We start from the raw sequence: 22,228 nt of genomic DNA, 5'->3' as shown, positions 1-22,228 counted from the left end.
GGCTACAAATGCAACTGGATGAAAACATATAGTACATGTACAAAGTCTTGGAAATGAAGCAGATATCTAAATGTGATGATTTAATAATAATTAATTTGTCATTAGAATAAGTGAATTCAAGTGGGAAAAGGCTATTGATCTGCGATGCTGATTGGCTTTGTTATAGTTCTGAGCTTTAGATATACACATGCCATACCATTTTTTTTTTGGGGGGGTGGGCAAAAAGCATAAATTTGTTAAAGAAACTCGAAAGCGAGGGAGTGAGACGTCCAGCAGCCAATCTTTCATGGGGCACTCTTGTATTTTTGTGAACAAAATTGAAGAATTGAAAGATTTCGTGAACATGAAAATTTTAGGTAAAAAAAATTAAGGTTTCCAACATTTCTGACAGGCAGGGGGAGGGTAGTCTGCAGGCACAGACCCTGATTCAAATTTTAATCAACAAGTGTGTCTCCACGCAAAGACTAGCACATACAAAACTTGCTGTTTCAATTCTGGCCTTCATTACAAAAGGCGTGAGTAGACTGCAATGCAGACCCCTTACTCGAGTGAAGGGTTTGCCAAGCAGACTGGGGGGGGGGGGCAGTTGAATGTCATACAATTTGTTTAAAGACACTGGTTTATGATGCAACCAGGGTGTTGTTTTTAAAAACCCTGAATTTTTTTCATTATTGTATTTAATATTGTTCATATGGATTTTTTTTATAAAAAGACACCTAGGAATAGAAAAAAAATTAAATTCATGGAGATAAATGTACATGTACTTTCAAAATATCTGTCAATGACAAATCATCACTTCATAAATCTCCTGGGGAGATTGATTTTAAATGTAAGTAAATAGAATGAAATTGGAATGGAGTTTTGGGGTCATTTTACTTTTCACTTTTTTAAGTACTTAACACATCACAGACAAAATGGAATCTTGCAGCTCAGAATTGTTTTAAATGTTAACCATTGCCCTTGTTTCCTCTTCCTCAGTTCTTGCCAATCCTGATCCTTTTCCCTTCAAATCAGACAAATACCGGAAAATATCCTCACATTTTCAGCTGAACAAGAATTTCACCCTTTTGCGGTTCTTTTCTCCAAATCGAAATCCCACCCCAAATATCATTGTATCCCCTTCCCTTCCTGAGAAACAAAACTAGTTTCAGTTCACTGCCATAAAATAGTCCACAAATTCAAAGTCATGGAGATTACAAGCCCCAAATACTAATACAAATACATATCCCATGACCTTTGACCCTTGACCTCACAAAGGTCACAAAGCCTCTGAGTGTGCCCCCAATACCCAAGGGTCCAATGAAAATAGAGAGGCCTCAAAAGGTTGTACTCGTTGGAAATTTGTCAGAAAGAGAGAGAGAGAGATTTACAATCTTTACCAATTTGATTTGACTTTAGTTAGATGATTTATCATATCAAATGAATTTCTATCATGATGATTAATCATTTCTTGAAACAATGGCTCAGCCTTCAATGCTGATCTCAATAATATGTTGGGGTGGACTTGTCCTTTAAAGACAAAAAAAAAGAGTTTAAAAGCAGCAGAGTCTGTAGAGGCGTACTGCCAAAAAAATGACAATATCAGAAGACAAATAAATATAATATCTGATATTGTTTATCAACTACATAGGGCATTTCAGCAGTGTGTTATCTAATGAATAACAACCACCAATAACAATAACCATATTGCAAAGCATTTCTTCATAGGATACAAGGTATATTCCATTTGTTAGTGCAATATTGCACTCATCTAGATGTACGATTCATGCAATAATTAGACCCAACTCTTGGATAATCCCATTTTAAACCGTCCAATATAAAATGAATATCAAAGCACCTGCAGCAATTTATGAAAATGAATATTGGTGCTGAAAAATCCCTGGCAGTATTACATTAACTGTTACAATAACAGTTCCTTCAAGTTCTGTTACAATAATAATAACTGTTATAATAAGTTCAACGCCAGTAGTGACACCACGACTAACGCCTGATGAAGACGGATGTATGCATCGAAAAAAGATGGAAACTTTATTTTCAGTACGTTCAAAGATTTATTGCTAGTTCTCCAGCTGTACTTGCTCAAAGAGAATAAACTTACACTAATAATGATTTTACTTTATTCAGGCCCATGCACATAATAATACCTGATTTAATACTAAATAGGTTCATTATTGCGGATTAAAATAATCGCTAGAGGGTATTCATTTGTCTCGCAATCTACTATGGTCAAGAAGGAAGTTCGTGATCACTCTTGCAAAAAGTGTTCACTAGCTTACAAGTTCAATTTTGGTCTCATTTGCATATTGCCGACCCACGGCATATTTGCATATACCCCGGCTTATTTGCATATACGGATTACCGGCCGCACCGCACACCGACGCACGGGTTGGTGAAACGCCTGACCGATCACACAACGGATCAGTGCCCACCTATTGTTCTTGCGTTCGTGCGTACGGAGATTAGTATAAATAGAGTACGATATCAGACAATTTTCGTCACTTGATAAAGAGTTGCAGCGGCACCCGAAAGCTCATTAACTGTAAGCTAGTGAACACTTTTTGCGAGAGTGATCACAAATTTCCTAGAAAGCCAGTGAACACTTTTTGCAAGAGTGATCACGAATTTCCTTGTTGACCATAGTAGATTGCGAGACAAATGAATACCCTCTAGCGAATACCTGATTTATATGGCCAAACCCTTTCACAAGAAATGCCGTACAGTGATGCATCGTAATTACCCTCACTTTGGGAGAGCAGCCGCTGCGCACACTGCGTTACAAGGAATAAATTCCTATCAGGTACCCTGCATTTACCTCACCTGGGTCGAGTGCAGCACAATGTGGATAAATTCCTTGCTAAATGAAATCAACATCAGGGTCCCAGAACACAAAGATTAGTAATTAATCACACGCCTGATTTTAAGATTAATTGTAGTCATTGTAGTCAATGCAATCAAATGTTTAAAAAAAATTCTATGATCATTGCTAAGCTTAGTGTTAGCCTCAGGACATGGATTTGAACCCGCAACTCTCTGACTCGGAGAAATAAGTGATACTTTCTTGCAATGCCTCCAAACGCACAACAAAAACAAATTAAATATTTGTACACACCAATTCTATGTAAATTTTGTGATTTGATTTGAAACAAACATAAAAGAGAGAATATTGTATTCTTACCTGGTAAGCTTGACGCTCCTGCTCACTGACTAGTTCCTCTCTCGAAAGTCTCTGCGATTGCTCCAGCTTCGTCTGAGCCTCCCCCATCCATTCCTTGACCCCTGAAAGGTCACCACGGAATGCCATCAATTGATCCTGGTAGGTCTACATCCAAGAAGATGGAGAAGAAAATGTTTAGATTTTAGGAAGGAATACTTTTAGAGCTCGATTTCTTTACCAGTAGAAAGAGCGTCACATAATGGGGAAAAATATTTTAAAAAGGAATACTTTTTGATGCTCTCTTTCTCTTTTTTTTTTCTTTTGCAGTAGAGTATCATGGGAAAGAGAGTGTGTGTAGCATGGCATCCATACAAAGGCCTACTAAAAAATGTGTAAGTAAAAATGAAAGGAGATATAAGAAAGGTGATATGAATTATCAAGTGTCATTGAGGGAAAGAAAAAAATGTACAATGAAGGAATGATAACATGAAAGAGAAAAATAGGAGATGTGAGTTAGGGAGGGGGAGAAAGCCATTCAAAGGGAGGGGGAGACATAGAAGGAATAGAGGAGTGGGGTGGAGAAAGAACAAAAAGAAAAGGGAGGGAAAGAAAGAAAGAAAGAAAGAAGAGAGTAAAGAGGAATGGTTGACAGATAACGGAAAGAGCTACAAAAAAGTACTGGAAATATTCCAGGAGCTGGGGTAACAAGGAGGGCTGAAAAACTGACAAACAGGCAAACAAACAGGCAGAGAGGGCGAGCGAGCACGGAGACATGGAGTAAAGGAGAGGATGAGAAACATGATGAAATGACAGCATAAGAAGGGAAGAGGAAAAGAAAGAGACAGTGAGAGAGAGATAGAAGAGTGGGGACGTATAGGCATACATTGTAAACACTGAATTTGTGAGAAAGCACCCATACCAGACATAATAATATGAATCTTTCTATGGTTCAAATATGGTATGCGACCTGTAAACAGATCTTGATATCTCTATCAGACTACCATATTTCATAAAACACGTAAAGTTTCAATTACAATCACATGTTGGTTCCTCTATCAATCAATCTAGATTCTCTCTCTCCCTCTCCGCTTCTCTCTTTTTCTTAAAAGGAAAAATTGAATTCAAGGAAAATTCTAGGAATGCTGAAAATAAGGCAAGATTTCACTTTTTTTTTAAATTACTTTTCATATAAAGGAAGAAGTGGGTTCTGGGTAACATATCTATATTTCACAACCCATATTGTGTTTATCACCTCAAATCGTGCAAATATTTTAGAAATAAAATAGGGAAAGATATTGCATATTCGTTTGTTGCTGCATTTGTGCTGCACTGCGATGAACAGGCTAATTGTAACGCGATGATAAACGTACAGAATATCTATTCCCACATGCGTTCTGAAGGGGGAGGGGGTAGATGCTCTACCTATCACAATTTTGATGATTTTGGTGGGGGGTAGGGGTAGAGACGATGGTCGGACAGCGCTCTGCGGCGGCTTCTCACCAAAATTGCAGCAGATCAATGCGAACGGAACGGCGTAACGAAAAATATGCAAAGCTTTGGAGCTTTCTTCTTTTTTCTCGATAAGAACAAAATGCTATGCCTTGGAGTGGCTTTCTTTGTTTTGTTTTTTCTCAATAAGGCAAAAATGCTATGCCTTGGAATGGAAATTTTGGTGTAAAAATGGGGGTCCCCCATGGCACATACCCAATATGCATTATATACAGAGTGCCCCCCCCCCGGGGGGTAGGGGACAGTGCTTCCAAAATGATGGTACCCTAACCTTTATATTTTATGCATGTCATTACGTCAGAATCTTTTCACAATTCTTAACAAGATTATCCAGGTCCACCACTGTCTATTCATAACTCTGTACTGCTCTGTCAGACATTACTTTAATGATACGCCTTCGATGACATCATGCATGCATGACTTCGCCATCGAAACACATTGCTTTCATCAAATACATTGCGGGGTCTGCATCAAATGCATCTACTTTATGACTGAATGGTCTCCGAGATGATGACAAACAGAGGATATTAGGTGCAACTCGTCATGGTGATGGGGATATAAATGGCATTATAAGGGTGACTGTTTAGTCTGGATGATGCATTATCAAGCCGAGGAGTACACATCTTGGTTTCAAACTGTCATCAGATGGTTATAATGAGGTGAAGATGGAGGTACGTGCCCCCCACCCCAACCTTCCCCTTATAGGAAACATTTTTTTGTCGGAAAACTTTTGGACTGGGAAAGTGTCTTCGATGGTGGTAACTGTTGACATCTTTTGCTTTTGCTTATCACAAAGCTGTTTTTGCCCCCCCCCCCTGGAAGATCCTGTGGATCTGACCTCTGTCATAATGAGTAAGACTTGATAGTTCTTGCAAATCATTCCATGTTTGATGAATGCATGCATCCTTTATTCAGTATCTGTCTCCGTCATCAAGAGCATGTTTCATAAATCATGTTGCGACAAATTTGCGATGACAGTCCAAAGCTACTGAAATTATTCAATTTGATTCATTGGCTGGTGGTAAAATCGTGGATTTGCAATTGTCACAAGTCTTCGTGAAAAATGACCCACATCGAACAGAACCATCATCATTTCTTTAAAATGACCGTTGCGGTGTCAAGATGATGATCTTCATCGTTATCATTGTTATCACAATCATCAGGTCATTCATCATCAAGACCATGAACGCCAAAATTACATTTGCTTACTGTTACGATCACTGTAATTGTAATAATCATTATGATTGCATCATAAATATCACCACCATCATCATTGTCATCATCATCATCATCATCGTCACCATCATCATCATCATCATCATCACCACCATCATCATCATCATCATCATCACCATCATCACCACCATCATCATCATCATCATCACCATCATCATCATCATCATCATCATCATCATCACCATCATCACCACCATCATCATCACCATCATCATCACCATCATCACCACCATCACCATCATCACCATCATCATCATTCTCACCATCATCATCATCATCATCATCGTCACCATCATCATCATTGCAACATAACCATCATCGTCATCATCATCATCACCATCATCATCCCTATCCTCATCATCATCATGGTTGCATCACCATAATCATCGCCATTACTACCATCATCACCAGCACTGCCACACTCAACTGCATTGCCACTTTGACTTTACAACTCCTCCCTCTACTCCTCACCCTTCTTCTCCTCCTCCTCCTCCTCATCACCACCACAACTACTACCACCACCACCGTCATCAATATCATCACCCTCATCATCATCTTCATCATCTTCGTCACCATAATGTTCATCATCATCACCAATACCACCACCATTACCACCATCCCCATCATCATCTTCGCCATCACCATCATCATCTCCAACATCATCATCTTCACCTTCATCAACATTATCGTCATCATCAGCTTTAACATCAACATCACCATCATCAAAATCATCATCATCTTCAACATTATCAGCACCTTTTTCATCGCCATAATTTTCATCATCACTACTACTACCACAATCATCACCACCACAATTACCACCACCATAACCATTATCATCATCTTCTTTATCTTCATCATCATCATCATCATCCTCACCATCATCTTCATCATCATTATCTTCATCATCATCATCCTCACCATCATCTTCATCATCATCATTATCATTATCATCATCATCATCAGCTTCAACATCAAAATCATCACCACCATCATCACCCCATCATCAAAAAGCAAACTGTGATTAGGATTCCTACCTGTATAAGAGCTTTCCTCTGCGCTAGCTTTCCCTCCAACTCCCCTGCTTGATGCTGCAACGCCTCCGCATCTACTTTCATCGAATCAAGCCCGCCCTCTGGAGACAGCTTAGAAAGCTGCTCCGACAGCACCAGGGCGTCACTCAGCGCCCTCTTGTGTTTATCGATGTCCTGACCCATCAGCTGTATTTTAAGTGGGCACAGAATAAATGTGAGGAATGATGAGAATTATAATTGCCAAGATAAGATTGACATTTCCCAAGATGTTTGTGACAGTATTTCTATATTGGGACTACATTGTTTATAAATCCATCAAGGATTAAACCAAAAAAGGAGAAAATACTGATGTGAGAAGGGAAATATAGTGTGATACACAGAAACAGTGTTTGTTAAGTACCAACTAGTGCTTCATTTAATTAATAGTGCAAGAACTTTTGGTGAAAATTAAACAACAAAAAATGTTAGTTTCACATTAAGTTACAATAAAAATTCAAGGCTTTTTAATATACTTCATACGGTAACATAGGCTAACAGTATCGTTAAAAGGTCATTTCAGTATATTTATCGGAACTTCAAACTTTTTAACAAAAGTTTAAAGGTTATGTTCACAAATGAAGATACTGCACATCAATTAAAAGTTTTAAAAGAAAACTGATATGGTCGAGTTATAGTTATAGAAGGAAGGAAGGAAGGGACAGGACAGGAAAGGACAGGATAGGAAAGGAAAGGACAGGAAGAAAGAAAGAAAGAAAGAATGAAAGAAAGAATAAGAGAGGAAGAAAGAGAAGGCAAAAAGAATGAAAGATGGAGAGAAGAGAAAAAAAAGACTGAGAAAGATAGAAAGAATAAAGGAGAGAGACAGTGAAAAAATGAATGATAGAGAGAACAATTCCTCCAGCACCACATACGGCGGGCCAAGGCATATTAAAAGAAAGTGAAAGAGGACGAAAAAAAGAGAAACAGAGACAAAAAGAAAGAGACAATAAAAATAAAGAGACAGATAGAAAAAGAGAGTTTTTGGTTAAAACACACCTTACACCACTCTTGCTCCTCGTTAAGACTTTGAGGTGCACAGCCCGGTCTATCGTCGGCCGAGCGCTTGTCGATGGCCACACCGGACTCCTTTAGCCACTCGCGGTGTATCGTCAGTTCTTTCTTCAGCTTTCGTGAGATTTTGAGTGCTCTATCTAGTTTGCTCTACAATCGGTGAAGGAAATACGCACAACACGCACACATAGAGTGAAGATACCTTGGGAAATATTATGTTAGGTGCACTACCCCAGACCTGTCAACCTCTGGGAACGAGAAACTGTATTCTGTGAATGAAAAAACTGAATTTTCCCCCAAAAAAAATTGTATTTCATAATAAAATGCTTGGCTCACTCACTCATATGGGCACTCAAGCTGCGTGCAAGCTAATGCGCAGTAGATGCGCACTGCTCTTGCAGATGAGAAAAACAACATTGAAACATGTGTCTATCATCACCCTGGTGTTAACAATATTATCGAAAAAAAAACCCCAAGTTACCTGAAATTACATTGATCTAATTACCATAATTGTGTTCGTTTTATGAAATAGATACATATAGAGATTATTTTTCTAAATACATTACGATATTGTAAAAAAATATGAAAAAATATATATATATATATATCTTTTTTTTACAAAAAAACATATTTTTAAAGAAAAAACATACTGCTGTATTTTGGTTGCAAAAACGTACTAAATACGCCTGAAACGTACTGGTTAGCAGGTCTGCTACCCCCTCATACCCTTTCAGAGAAAACTTAAATCTAAAATCAAACACATTTCTTTCAAATTGGAAACTAGAACCCCATCCACCCCTCCCCCACAACCAAAAAGAAAAAAGAAATGTCAAGAAATTCTGGCCTCCCCTTGTCACAATATAAAAACGAATAAATAGACAGAGCAGCACTTCAGAAATATTCAATAAATCATCAAATACATTTGATATAATTGATGCTTGTAAAACATAAATTTGACATCTGGGGCCCATTGCATAAAACTTTTTACCTGAGAAAACTCAGGTTGTTTTTACCGGAGTTTTTGCCCTGTGTTAAAGTCAATGGCAGAAATCAGACTAACCTTAGTTTTCTGTTTTTACCAGAGTTTTCTCAGGTAAAAAGTTTTATACAACAGGCCCCTGAAATTCAATATTTTGGTACTTGTAATTTTTTTTCTTAAATGGTAATTAAGTTGAAAGCATGAGCATTTGCCAAATATGCTGAAAAGCTTCGCTCAATTATTCTTTACATAGATTTATAACTTATTCACTGGGAGTTGAGTATGCACTTGATTCTTTTTTTTTCATATCTAAACATAAAGATACACAACAGTTGATATACCAAGATTTGTTTTGCTAATTATTAAATAACTGCAATAGTGTGAACAGATATATGAAGTGTTAGTTAAGTGCAATAAAGCCCTAAATGTATGTCTGTCATATGAAAGCTTGTTGATTCATTTGACACTAAAGCAGAATCCTAATCCATCACTGAATGGTGATATGGATTCTCTTCATACGATTGGCTGACATCTATCACATGACAAATCATTTAACTTCAAAGATAAATACCAGTTTTGGTAATAATCTCAAAAAGGGTTTGAACAGAATCCAATAAAATTACCACCGAAGTGTTTGTACCTATGAATAAGAAATATGTGCCATGTGGCTCTGGAAGAAAATGCGTAATTACTGAGAATTGAGCAAGATAAGCACGGAATTCCATCAAATGTCGGGTATTTTTCTGAGCAATATTAATACACGGTCCCACATATGCTTTCCTGTGTTAGTGATCATCAGAATTATCGGTTTTCAGCTAAAATGTCATGACTTCACCAAGATAAGTTTATTGCTATGCATCATGTATGATGATATTGCGGCAATCAACCATGATTCAACGTGGAGCATTGTGGCCCAGTGGATTAGTCTTCGGACTTTGAAACAGAGGGTCGTGCGTTCGAATCCCAGCCATGGCGTAATTTCCTTCAGCAAGAAACTGATCCACAATGTGCTCCACTCAACCCAGGTGAGGTAAATGGGTACCGGTAGGAAGTGATTCCTTTAGAAGCTGTGTGCGCTATGAACGCCTAGCTTAGCCGGGTAATATAGGAGCGCCTTGAGCACCTAACAAGGTGGATATGTGCGCAATATAAATATCCTATATTATTATTATTATTCATGAGGATTCATTCCTTGATATGCAACGAGCACTGGAAGGCTGCTTGACCTAAAGCTAGGGTGATAATAATAATAATGCGCCTCGGAATAGATTATTTCTAAAAAGATGGCGCCATATAATTGCCATTGTTATCATCACATGACAATACACTAGCACTGTGCGCTGCTGCTGCCTGCACGGGATGTCGAACTCAAAGAGAGAAATTGGCCTGTCCGCTGCAACCTTTAGATGGCGCACCGTATTGCGAATCCACCGAATTCTTACTCATGCCCTTGATGATGTCCATTACATGTAGGGGAAGGCGGGGTAAGTTGTGACAGTTTTTGCTTTTTGCATGTTAGAATTGATATGATTAATAATCTTGTCGAAATAAGTACCTTGCCTTGAAATTTAATTCTTCTGAAATATTTTCCACCTATAAATAACTTTCTATCCCCACACTGAAAGTCATCGTGACCTTTGAAAAAAACGATGTCAAATGGCTCAACTTGCCCCATATATGGGGTAAGTTTGAGCCACCTTCTGGGGTAAGTTGAGCCACAAAAACTATGTACAAAATGTATGGGGGGAGAACCAGCATGTCAATTTTTTGTTTAAAGTCTTTTCACTTGCTAATTCTCTATAAATACTAACATCCTGTAAAAGGAAAAAAGCAGTCATGTAAATTTGCTCCTTTCAGCCTGCATTTCAATCGATTTTTATGGTTTGTTTGTTTTTTAAGATACATGACCATAGGAATTACCATGGCTCAACTTGCCCCATGCTGTTTGGCTCAACTTACCCCACCCCGATCTTAGTGCGATAATTTTGTATCCACACATTTATTATGCATCCATCATATAAAAGACTATGACAAGAATGAAGATCCATACCTGGACTAATAATGTTGTTATCATGTCTTAATTATATTTAAAGACGTGTGTGTTTATAAAGCACTTATCTATTTCACACTCTTTTTTACTTTTTTGGCTGAAATTCATATTTTTCCCTCTAAAAAACTAGTTTTTGTTTCAAAGTTGGAAACAATGTGGTGGGGTTAGGGGTTATGCTATGGGTCATCAATACATGACACCACCACAATGTCTGACTCCTTCATTATTGGCCTGGGGCTGGTGGCTCAACTTGCCCCTATGCTCAACTTACCCCGCCTTCCCCTATACTGTAACATTGTCATATGAAACAATTTGGTAGGAAGCTATTGTAGACAAGTGGAATGCCTCTGGCCGTCTCACCTGCATCACGCGGTTCAATATAGCAGCAGTGCTGACTTTGAAAACTACTCTAACTCGCACAAGATGTTCAGTGATACATGGTTACTCTTATGTCCACTTTTTATGAACTAGACTAATAAACTTACAGAGATATGATGGTTATTCAACAAAAAACCCCAACATGGCCAAAGTTCATTGGCCTTACATGACCTTTGACCTTGATCATGTGACTTGAAACTTGCACAGGATGTTCAGTGATACTTGATTACTCTTATGTCCAAGATTCATGAATCAGATCCATAAACTTTCAAAGTTATGATGGTAATTCAACAGTTACACCCAAATCGGCCAAAGTTCATTGACCCTAAATGACCTTTGACCTTAATCATGAGACCTGAAACTTGCACAAAATGTTCAGTGATGCTTGATTACTATTACGTCCATGTTTCATGAATCAGATCCATAAACTTTCAAAGTTATGATGGGAATTCAACAGATACCCCCAATTCGGCCAAAGTTCATTGACCCTAAATGACCTTTGACCTTGGTCATTTGACATAAAACTCACGCAGGATGTTCAGTAATACTTGATTAACCTTATGGCCAAGTTTCATGAACTAGGTCCATATACTTTCTAAGTTATGATGTCATTTCAAAAACTTAACCTCAGGTTAAGATTTGATGTTGACGCCGCCGCCGTCACCGTCGGAAAAGCGGCGCCTATAGTCTCACTCTGCTACGCAGGTGAGACAAAAATTCAGTTATCACCAAAGGGTGATTTCATACATGTTGTACCAGACATTTTGACAATTCATAATCTCTTAGCAGAATGCTTGCGCAATTAAACTTTCCTTTTTGTCAATGATAAAGTTAAAGCAGATAGAGATGTGAAAAAGTGACTACCAACACAAAATGTTTGAGTGAATGGGTGAATTAACCCTAAAAAGACTGGGGGGGCTGATTCAGCCCCCCCTCGACATTTTTCGCGATTAATCCGCCGTGCGAAATTTTTTTACCGCGTCGCTCGCTGACTTTTTACTTTCAAGTCTCACGCAACTTTTGAGACCAAAATTGTGACCCCCGGGTACGCGGTTCCAAAATTACGCAACATTTCGTAAGTGCATGCAGACCCAAAATTACTCAAAAACGTGAATTTGTGTACAAATCCAATGCAAATAGTGTTCTTAGCCAATATTCACAAATGCATCATTATTTTTCCTTTTACTGCTTAAAATCAATTAATATTATCTTTTTTACGGTCAAAATAATGTCCCCAACAATTTCAATTGAAAAAACAATAAAAAACAAAAGTCGAAAAACAGAGAAATACATAAGAAATTTAGAAAACAATAGAATACATAAGAAAATAAATGTGATTTTGAATTTTTTTAAAAATCAATTTGATCAGATGCCTATCTAGAGTATGTGAAACAAAAATTAGCATTTCAGGGGCATTATTTTATTAATTAGAGCAAACTTATGATTTTATGCATAAATTAGCATAATTAATGAGACTCAAGATTTTTGCAGAATTTGATGTTATAGTTTTGTAGATAATGCAATGGGTAACGCGTGTGCCAATTTTCGTCGCGATCGCGAGATCGACGGCCGAGATCATAAGGGGGGGCTGAATCAGCCCCCCCCCGTCTTCTTAGGCGTCAAAATAGCCCAGTCTATTTAGGGTTAAAGGTGACCAGAATGCTCAGTAGTGAGCATATTATTTACTAACAAGCTATACTTACCTATACCATCTCATCAAATTGCTATTCGTTACCCTAACTCGAATAGCCACCGGTAAAAAACTCCCCGAAAAAGGCTAACTGCATTCAGGTAGCCTGGGAAACCCGTCACGGAACGAGACCCATAAAACCCGGTCTCCGCATATAAGCCTCCTCTTTCGTAGCCAAGGAGGGGCGAAGTCTGCAGGGGAGGACGGGTGGGGAGTTATAGGTAAGTATAGCTTGTTAGTAAATAATATGCTCACTACTGAGCATTCTGATTTACTACACTGCGCTATACTTACCTATACCATCTCATCAAATTGCTAGAATAGCACGGAAAAAACTGGAGGAGGGGCAGAAATGAGACCCTTTCCAGACATGATATCATAACGATAAAGAAACTGATAGACTATAAAATGGAGCAGTCTCCCAACTGGAGAAGCTACCCTAGGAATGAGGGGTAAAAATAACATCAACCTCATTAATGAAATATATCAACTGGAAATAGTTTAGGAACGATTAGGACAGGACAGAACCGCCGAGGCAAAACCTGTGTCTCGGCTTATAACATCGGATAAGTAATAAGATACAAAGGTATTGGAATTGGTCCAATAGGCTGCCTGGAGAATCTCCTCTATAGAGGTACCCTGAAAAAGCGCCCAAGATGTTGCTATGCCCCGTGTATCGTGGGCTCTAATGGACCCTGATAATATGGCGTCCCCTCCACCTGACTTGATCCCCTGTACTAACCATCGGGAAATTGTAATTGGACTAACAGGGCCGTGAGGTTCTATTGAACTAATGAAAAGTTGGTGGGAAGTGCGAATACATTTAGTCCTATCAATGTACCACTTCAAAGCACGTACAGGACACCATAACCTATCTTCGGAAACTGACGAGAGATTGTTAATGGCTGGAAGAACAATTTCACAAGGTTTAGAGCTTTCTTTTTGATTTTTAGCTAGGAAACCTGGTCTAGGGATCAGGCGGACTCTGCCCTTCTCCCAACGGATATGACCCGGCCTTACCGTGAGTGCATGAAGCAAACTACGTCTTTGACCTGAAGCTATAGCCAACAAGAAGGCTGTTTTAATGGACAGATCAAGGAGGGAGCATTTATGCATGGGTTCAAAGGGGGGTTTCGCCAGGGCCCGAAGGACCCGCGGAAGGTCCCATTTGGGGAAGAGTCTTCGGCGAGGAGGATTCTGTAAGAAAAAGGATCTTGTTAGCCTGGCAAGGACAACTGAATTTGAGATAGTTTCCCCATTAGAGAAGCCTGAATGAATGGCTGCTATGGCTGACCTGTAACCCCTTATGGAGGAGACAGATAAACCTTCATCAAATAGTAGAAGTAAGAAATCTGCTATCTTACCTAAAGAGGCAGAGGTTGGATCAATCTGTAAACTGTCACACCACCGGAAGTATCTCTGGAGTCTAGAATCATAAGTGTTCCTGGTGGAGGATCGCAGGAATCTAGAGGCCATGTCTGCAGCTCTCTCCGAAAGGCCCGCTTTAGTTGCTGATTTCCTGAGATGGGCCAGAGTGTTAGGCAAAGTCTTTCCGGGTTCGGGTAATAAGTGTCCGTCCCGGGTTGTTTTAGGAGGTCCACCAGTGGGGGTAGTCTTTTGGGAGTCCCCACTAGGAGATCTGTAAGTGTTGTGAACCATGGTCTCCTCGGCCACCAAGGTGCGATGAGGAGAACGTAAGCTTCTTCCTTCCTCACTTTCTCCAGCACTTGAGGTATTATGGGAAAGGGCGGAAAGGCGTAACCCAGGATCCCCTTCCAAGGGATTGTTAGGGAGTCTGTCGCAAAGGCTAAGGGATCTTGATGTTTCGTGCAATAAGTCGGGAGCTGCTTGTTCAGGGCTGATGCAAATAAGTCTATCTGAGGCTGGTCGCCCTGACTGAAGATTCTCTCCACTATGGTGAGATTGAGTTGCCATTCTGATGGGAGATAACTTCCCCGAGAGAGGAAGTCTGCAATGTAATTTTCTTTCCCTGGGATGTGGCAAGCCTTTAGGGTTATGTGATTGTTCTGGCACCATGCTAGAATTTCCAATGTTAGGAAGCAAAGAGTAGATGACCTTGTCCCTCCTTCCCTGTTTATGTAGGAGACCACTGTGCTGTTGTCTGATTTCACCAGAATGCACTGGTTGGCAACTTGGGGGAGGAAGGCAAGTAGAGCCAGTTGAACCGCCTTCATTTCTAGAACATTGATATGCTGTGCTGAATCTCTTTCTTGCCATTGGCCGGAGGCTTTGAATTTCCCCATGTGTGCTCCCCAACCCAGCTTTGAAGCATCGGTCGTTAGGGTGAGGGTTGGTTTTGGGTTCTGAGTTTGCTTCCCTTGGTTCAGAAATCGACATGCTGACCACAGATGAATTGCATGCATCATCGCATCTGTCATGGGAACAAGATGGTCCCTGGGGTGAATTCTGGGCCTGAAGTGTCTCAGGAAGTGCAGTTGGAGTGGCCTCATATGTCGTCTGCACTGCGGGATTAGATCCACTAGGCTTGCTAATAGACCGAGGAAAATTTGCCAAGTTCTGGCTGGCGAGCATGAGTTTGAGTAGAGCTCTGCACCTACTGACTGGATCTTCTTTATTCTGTGAGGGGAAGGGCGAACTATTAAGTTTGGGATGGATATTATCGCCCCTAGAAACTCTGGTGATCTTGTTGGTGTGAACCTTGATTTTTCTTTGTTGATCAGAAAACCTAGATCCGAAGCCAGCTTTCGGACAACGCTTACGTTGTAGGCAAGAGAGGTCCTGGAAGGGCCGAGGAGGAGCCAGACGTCCAGGTAACAGAAGATAGTAATGCCTCGCCTTCTTAACTCTGCGGCGAGGACTCTCACCAGTCGGGAAAATATCCTTGGGGCAGGCTTTAGGCCGAACGGAAGGGCTATGAACTGATAACAAACGTCTCCTACTTTGAAGCCCAGAAACTTGCAGGCCTCTGGGGCTATAGGAACATGATAATAAGCGTCTTTGAGGTCTATAGTGACTGCCCATTGATTGGGTTTTATCAGAGGTAGGATAGTTGTAAGGGACTCCATTCTGAATGTTTGATCTGGGAGGAGTTTGTTTATCTTCTTTAGGTTGATTATCATGCGAAAACCCCCGGAGCGTTTCTTTACCAGGAAAACGGGGGAGAGGATGAGGGACTTGTGGTCTGGGACTGTTATGATAGCTCCTTTGTGGAGTAGAGACTGTATTTCTGATTGGAGAGCCTCTCGGCGTGAAGGATCCCTTGGTATGGGGGTCTGTTGTCGAAAATGGGAAGGATGAATTACTCTTGGGAAATTTGGATTGTATCCCGATCTTAGTATCTCTAGAACAAATTTGTCTTTGGTTATCTTTTCCCAGTTCTGTAAGCAAAGAAAAAGTCTTCCCCCTACTGGGACTTGCTGAAGGTGGGGAATGACTAGTGTTTGATTGTCAAAAGTCCCGGTTTTGAGTGGGGGCCCTAAATTCGGTGCGCTGAAAGTGGGCCTGGCGGCCCCGACCTCCACCCCGAGGTTTCCTATGACTTTCCCCGCGGCCCCTTTCAATCCTGGCGTCAACACCAGAGCGAGGGAAGAAGGAGAGGGATGACCCCTTATGTTCATTGTAGGCCTGGGGCTGGGGTCTGGAGCTAGAGCTAGCAAAGGGGGGTCTCTGGGCCTGGCCCTGTCTAGCATTAGCGGTGCCTGGCGGGCTAGGTCTACTCGAAGAGAGCCTATAAAAAGTCTTGTCAGCTGTGGTGCTGGCTGAAATAGACTCATCCAAAACATCTTGAAAATGTCCATGAAACAAGTCCTTACCTTCACAAGGGAGCTTATTGAGCAGTCTTGCTGCCTCTTTTTCAATCTTGAGGGCATCTAAAACTTTGGCTCTTCTTGCCCTCGAGCATAGTAGAGTTGATCTTGCTGCTTGCTCATACTGGAGATCAGCAATCTTTGTGAGTGATTCTAACAATAAGTTTTTGTCACCGGTAGAGACTCCAAGCCGCTCAGCCTCACTAAGAGCGGTTAACAGGCACCCCTGGTACATCGCGAGTCTCATACTGCTCCGGGCGGCCGCGTCCAGCGATGCAAGCTGATAGTCGGCTGAGCGGTAGCTTGAGCCGCGGAGAGGGTTACGGCCCGATCTAGACTTCCTCGCTCCCGCATCCCCGACGCGGAAAGCAACGTCCGGGACCGAAGGTGTGCACAAAAAATCCTCAAAGTCTTGAGCGGCAAATCGATAATCCCTCGACACTTCTTTACTGATCGGTTTAAGCCGAGAGTGTTGCTTATCTAGGCCCCGAAAGCAGGATTTATACGGGGCATCCATCTTATTCGCCGGACTGACTTCGTCCGAACGAGTAAGTGACGAGTTCAGGCGGAAGATTGACTTCTCTCGCTCAGTTTCGCTACTAGTATTGTCTTCGGCCCGAAGTTGAGGGCAGTATTTAGTCAAGATCAGGGCTGACTGATGCCTGTTCCCACTAGCCGGAGTATCGCGTTCGTGTATGTCAGAACTCTCTCGTACCCCCAATGGTGATTGTCCTCGTTCGAATCCCATATGCTGGGCAGCTTGGAGGGAATGCGCGGGGCTGCTATTAGAATTAGATGGTGAGAAATCGCCCCAATCTCTTCTGCGAGATGTAACAGGTCGGTGGTAATCAAATTCCGAATCAGATTCTCCCACAATGGAAAATACTTTTTCTCTACGGCTAATACGAGGCGAGTTATCATTAGCCCCCACTCTGCGACCGTTACGAGGCGATCTAGACCTCTCTCTACGTCTAGAATGAGTCGAGTCTTCATTAGCCCGTTGTCTCGGGCGACTTTGTCTATTACTTGCCGGGCTGGCGGTAAGCAAATCCAGAGGGTCGGGGTCTGGACGGGTCGATGGCGGCGCCCGCTGGGGGAGGGCCGCCTGCAAGGCTTGCAAGATCCAACTACCCGCCTCGGCGGGGTCTGGCAATGAATGGACTGACCTGTCACAATCCTGGGCCAGTCGGCTCTTTTTCTGAATTACAGGGGGTTGTAGTGGGTCAAGACTTTGAGTCTGATTGTCATGAGAACACGAGTGGTCATCGCGAGGCCTCTTCTTGCCCGCCCTATTCTTTGATGAGGAGCTACCCCGATCGGAAGGAGTGTAAACAGTCTCTTCCGATTTATCCATACCCTTGTCTACCTCCCGCCTATGGTACTGGGTGTCTGATTGTGTAGAGGTATTAGCCGGCGTTGTCTTGGCCGGGTTATTAGTGTTAGGATTCTTGTTCTTCGGCTTTGTCTTGGCCGCCTTATCATTATTTTTCGGCTTTGTCTTGGCCGAAATATTGACCCTCGGCTTTGTCTTGACCGAGTTATTCTCCCCTTGATTGAGATTTGGGGAGGCTTGGGAATTAATGTTCATGTCAGTTATTTCTTCAGACATCGTGATTCAAAAGAAAAGCACTGAAGCGCGGTGGCTAAACGTTTACTCAGCGACGTCGCGGTAACGAAAGAGGAGGCTTATATGCGGAGACCGGGTTTTATGGGTCTCGTTCCGTGACGGGTTTCCCAGGCTACCTGAATGCAGTTAGCCTTTTTCGGGGAGTTTTTTACCGGTGGCTATTCGAGTTAGGGTAACGAATAGCAATTTGATGAGATGGTATAGGTAAGTATAGCGCAGTGTAGTAAATAATGTTGTGTGTCGTACGGGACTCAGAAATTTGCTGTACGACACGCAACATTTTCACCCATAGTTCATCAATGTAAAGCATGTTTTTGCTGGTTGTCATTTTTTTACATGACTGCCCAGGTAGTACGTACTTTAACATTACCAGAAAAAAAAATGAAGTTCCTCGATAGTTTGGACAGCAGGTTGAAAAAATGTTGTGAAAATGGCTGATATTTCTAGCATGGAATCGCCACAAACAGCACACAAGAAGGGTTTGGCTCAAAAATGCATTTCATGCACTTTTTATCGGGGGTAGATAGAGTTTAGTAAAATCTTATCTTGTCTTATCTTAAATAAACTGATTTATTACAGCTTAGCACCTATAGTTGCAGCCAATCACTGATTTCATGAGAAATTCTGTAAACAGTTTTCTTGTTGAATGCATTTATATTTTCCTTGCTCGATGTTCAGTGGACTGTTTTGGTTGTTAAAGTGATTGGTTAACATTGGTTTGACTTTTAAAAAATCTGAGCTAGAAGGTCACACTTGTCACCTGTGTCTAGGATATGTTACAAAAATGAAGCCCAGAAAAAATTGCATTCGAAAATAATTATTTAGTGCTTCAAAAATTGAAAAATAAAGTGACCGGAAACACCATCTTAATTTCATCCCATACACTTATGTGTACTATTCAGGCGTCTATAAGACGCCTATTTACAAAATCAGGGTTTGCCTTGTAGTTTTAGCTTTTCATTGTCAATAATGGTTGTTTTCAGGGTTTATTAGTTCTAATACATGCACTGGTACACATGTTTCATCTTGGTTTGAGAATTTTTTAAATCGGCTGCTCACAAAGTTAAACAATACCTTTAATATTAATTTTCATCTACAATTATGTTGTAATATTTGTAAACATGCTCAGTTCAGTCCTTGGACTTCTGTGTCATGTATCTATGTTTTCAACCGAATAAATGAAATTAATAGAAAATATATAAATTGCACTAAATCAACTTAAATCTAGCCATGGTACAGTTACATGATCTGAACTTTGGGAAATCATGAAAACAAAACTGAAAAACAATCACACTGAAGATCTCCAATACAGATTTAAGCACATGTGGGACAGTGTATTATCATTGCTTGAAAAAAAAAGATCTGGCAATTTGATGGTATTCAATGCTTATTTTGGAAATTTCTCGGCATAAACACAACATCTCCAAGAATCCTTTGACAAATGCAAGTATGAGTTACTTGTATTTATAGTATCACACCTTTTGGCGTTCCATACATGTCATATGTGTTGAACACTTACGATGCTTTGTATTTTATGTTGAACGTTGACTCGGTCACGGTTAACTAAACCCATCCTAAGCTATACTCGGATCAACTGACGTCTCACTTTTTATGTTCTTGCAAAAGGTTTTCTTATCTATGTATACAGACGATTGGGTAGTCATTTCACTGGATTCTGTACAAACTCATTTTGAAATCGTTGACACAACTGGGATTTACCTTTATTCATCTTCATTTCTAACCACACAAGTCTCATTTTCTATTAAACTGTATACATGCAGACACTAGGATGGTCATTTTATTGGATTCTGTACAAATAACTCATTTTGACATCGTTATCACTAGAATTTACTTTTAAATGGTTCCCTGTCATAGTCGATTTAAAAAATCCAACAATAAAAGTCCTCATTATCATCTAAGCACTGAAAGACATAATGGTTTAGCGAATAAAATCTGATCTAACTGACCTTTCCATCCGTGACCTTTGCCCCCAGGTCGTTGTACTGTTTCTTGAGTTTGTTCAGTCGTTCAGTGAGCTGTAGTTGAGCTTCTCCCCGCTCCCTCTCTACCAAGGCTCGTCCTGTCTTGATCACATACTCCACCTCCGGTTTCACCTCGCTCATCGTCTTGTAGAAACCCTGTGAATAGCCAAAAAAAACATATGGTGTGAATTTTTCCTCATACTTCACCAAAAAAAAAAACAAATATGAACACAGTACAATACAAAACATTTGATTGTAATAGTACATAATAGAGTGAGGCAAAGTAATTCAGTAAAAACAAATAATGACAGCAGATTATTAACAATGACAATTAAAGGGTGTGAAATATCAAGGAACCTACATGGAAAGCAGTTTGTGAAGTCTGCAGGTTCCTTTAAAATATTATAAGAAATCAGAGAGAACCCCCAAAAAAATAAAATAAAATCTGACTACATTGGAAGAGCCAAAGATACATTTTTTTCCTGGTATATCTTTTATGTGTAATATGAAAAATCGATAAGATGTAATATTCTGCTCACAATGTAGCATTATGAATATCGCATTCTGCCATTGTTTACATGTACACTGGATATTTCAGCCTTCGGACTGCTTTTCCAATTTTCTTGATTGAATAAATACCATATTATACCACCATACCAGAAATTGTGGGGCATAGAATGAGAGAAAAGGTAGAGAGATAATAAGAATAAGTGAGAGAAGGGGGTAAGATAAGAAAGGAGATAGAGAAAAATTCAAAACTAAAGCTGTATGAGACATAAAGCAATAATTTTCAGCAAGGCCCAATTTCAGGAAGACTTTACCATTACTTTGCCATTACTGAAAACCTTGATTTTGAATGGCTGTTAAGCCATGTTCAAGGACCCAGTTTCATAAAAACCGACACTTGTGGTCTTAAACTTTGTTATTATTGTACCTACCATCAAAAGCATGATTTTAAAATGCTTAAAATGATTGATTGGGAAACAATCTTAGTATGGTAAACTTTCAGAAAAAAGTACTTGTATGAAATACAGGTCCTCTTTATGATTACACTTATGTACATGTATTACCAAGAAGAAAAGATTTGAACCCAGGACTCACCATACAAGCATCAAGCTGGGTCTGGATCACCTCTGGTTCCCCATTGCGCAGTTCCAGGACTCCAATACCCTCCATGACTGAGTCCAAGATCTCCTTGACGTGGGCCATCTTGGGCTCAAAGTCGGCCGGCTTCTGGAACCTACGGAACTTGCTGTGGACGTCATCTAGGTTTTTCTGCAGAAAAAGACAAGTTATCAAGAAATCTTTGCTATTAACAGAATATTGTTGTGTGACATGTCCATTTGACACCTTCTAATCAATTAATCTTTACCCTTATTATCATAATAATTTCCATCTCTTTATATTCAATGCTTTATACCATGTTCCAAAATACATAGACATCCTTCCTACTGGGTACACATTTACTGCAACTATGTGCCTATACCTTTTGTCTCTTTCTGCATCAGGAGCAGAAAGAATTACATGTACCAACAGAATAGTGAATGGGTACCTGGATGGAGAGAGGCAAATGGAGATAAATGACTTGCCTAAGGACATTGAGTGCTACGGCGGGATAATATAATGAAATCAAATTGAAGGAGGAGCAAGAGGAAAAGAACAAGAAGAGGAGGAAAAGCTGGATTTATAGAGCACTTCTTGAGTGATGATGTAAAGTGCTGCTATTACTAACCCGGCTTTAGCTGCGCTGC

At 40.4% G+C, this 22,228-nt stretch overlaps 1 protein-coding gene across 1 annotated transcript in view; it reads right to left on the bottom strand.

Annotated features, from left to right (window-relative positions):
• LOC121413102 (dystrophin-like) overlaps window positions 1-22,228 on the bottom strand; it is a 146,587-nt gene that overhangs the window by 38,603 nt on the left and 85,756 nt on the right. The window contains exons 29-33 of the mRNA XM_041605867.1: window positions 21,579-21,752; window positions 20,463-20,633; window positions 7,969-8,133; window positions 6,937-7,119; window positions 3,176-3,319 (exon numbers count right to left, since the gene is read on the bottom strand). Of these exons, the coding sequence (XP_041461801.1) occupies window positions 3,176-3,319; window positions 6,937-7,119; window positions 7,969-8,133; window positions 20,463-20,633; window positions 21,579-21,752 (837 nt within the window). The remainder of the gene's footprint in view (window positions 1-3,175; window positions 3,320-6,936; window positions 7,120-7,968; window positions 8,134-20,462; window positions 20,634-21,578; window positions 21,753-22,228) is intronic.

The sequence above is a fragment of the Lytechinus variegatus genome, chromosome 4, assembly GCF_018143015.1.
Source record: "Lytechinus variegatus isolate NC3 chromosome 4, Lvar_3.0, whole genome shotgun sequence".
NCBI lineage: Eukaryota > Metazoa > Echinodermata > Echinoidea > Temnopleuroida > Toxopneustidae > Lytechinus > Lytechinus variegatus.
Note: the sequence above shows the minus strand (reverse complement) of the source record. Positions and strands in the feature narration are given on the sequence as shown.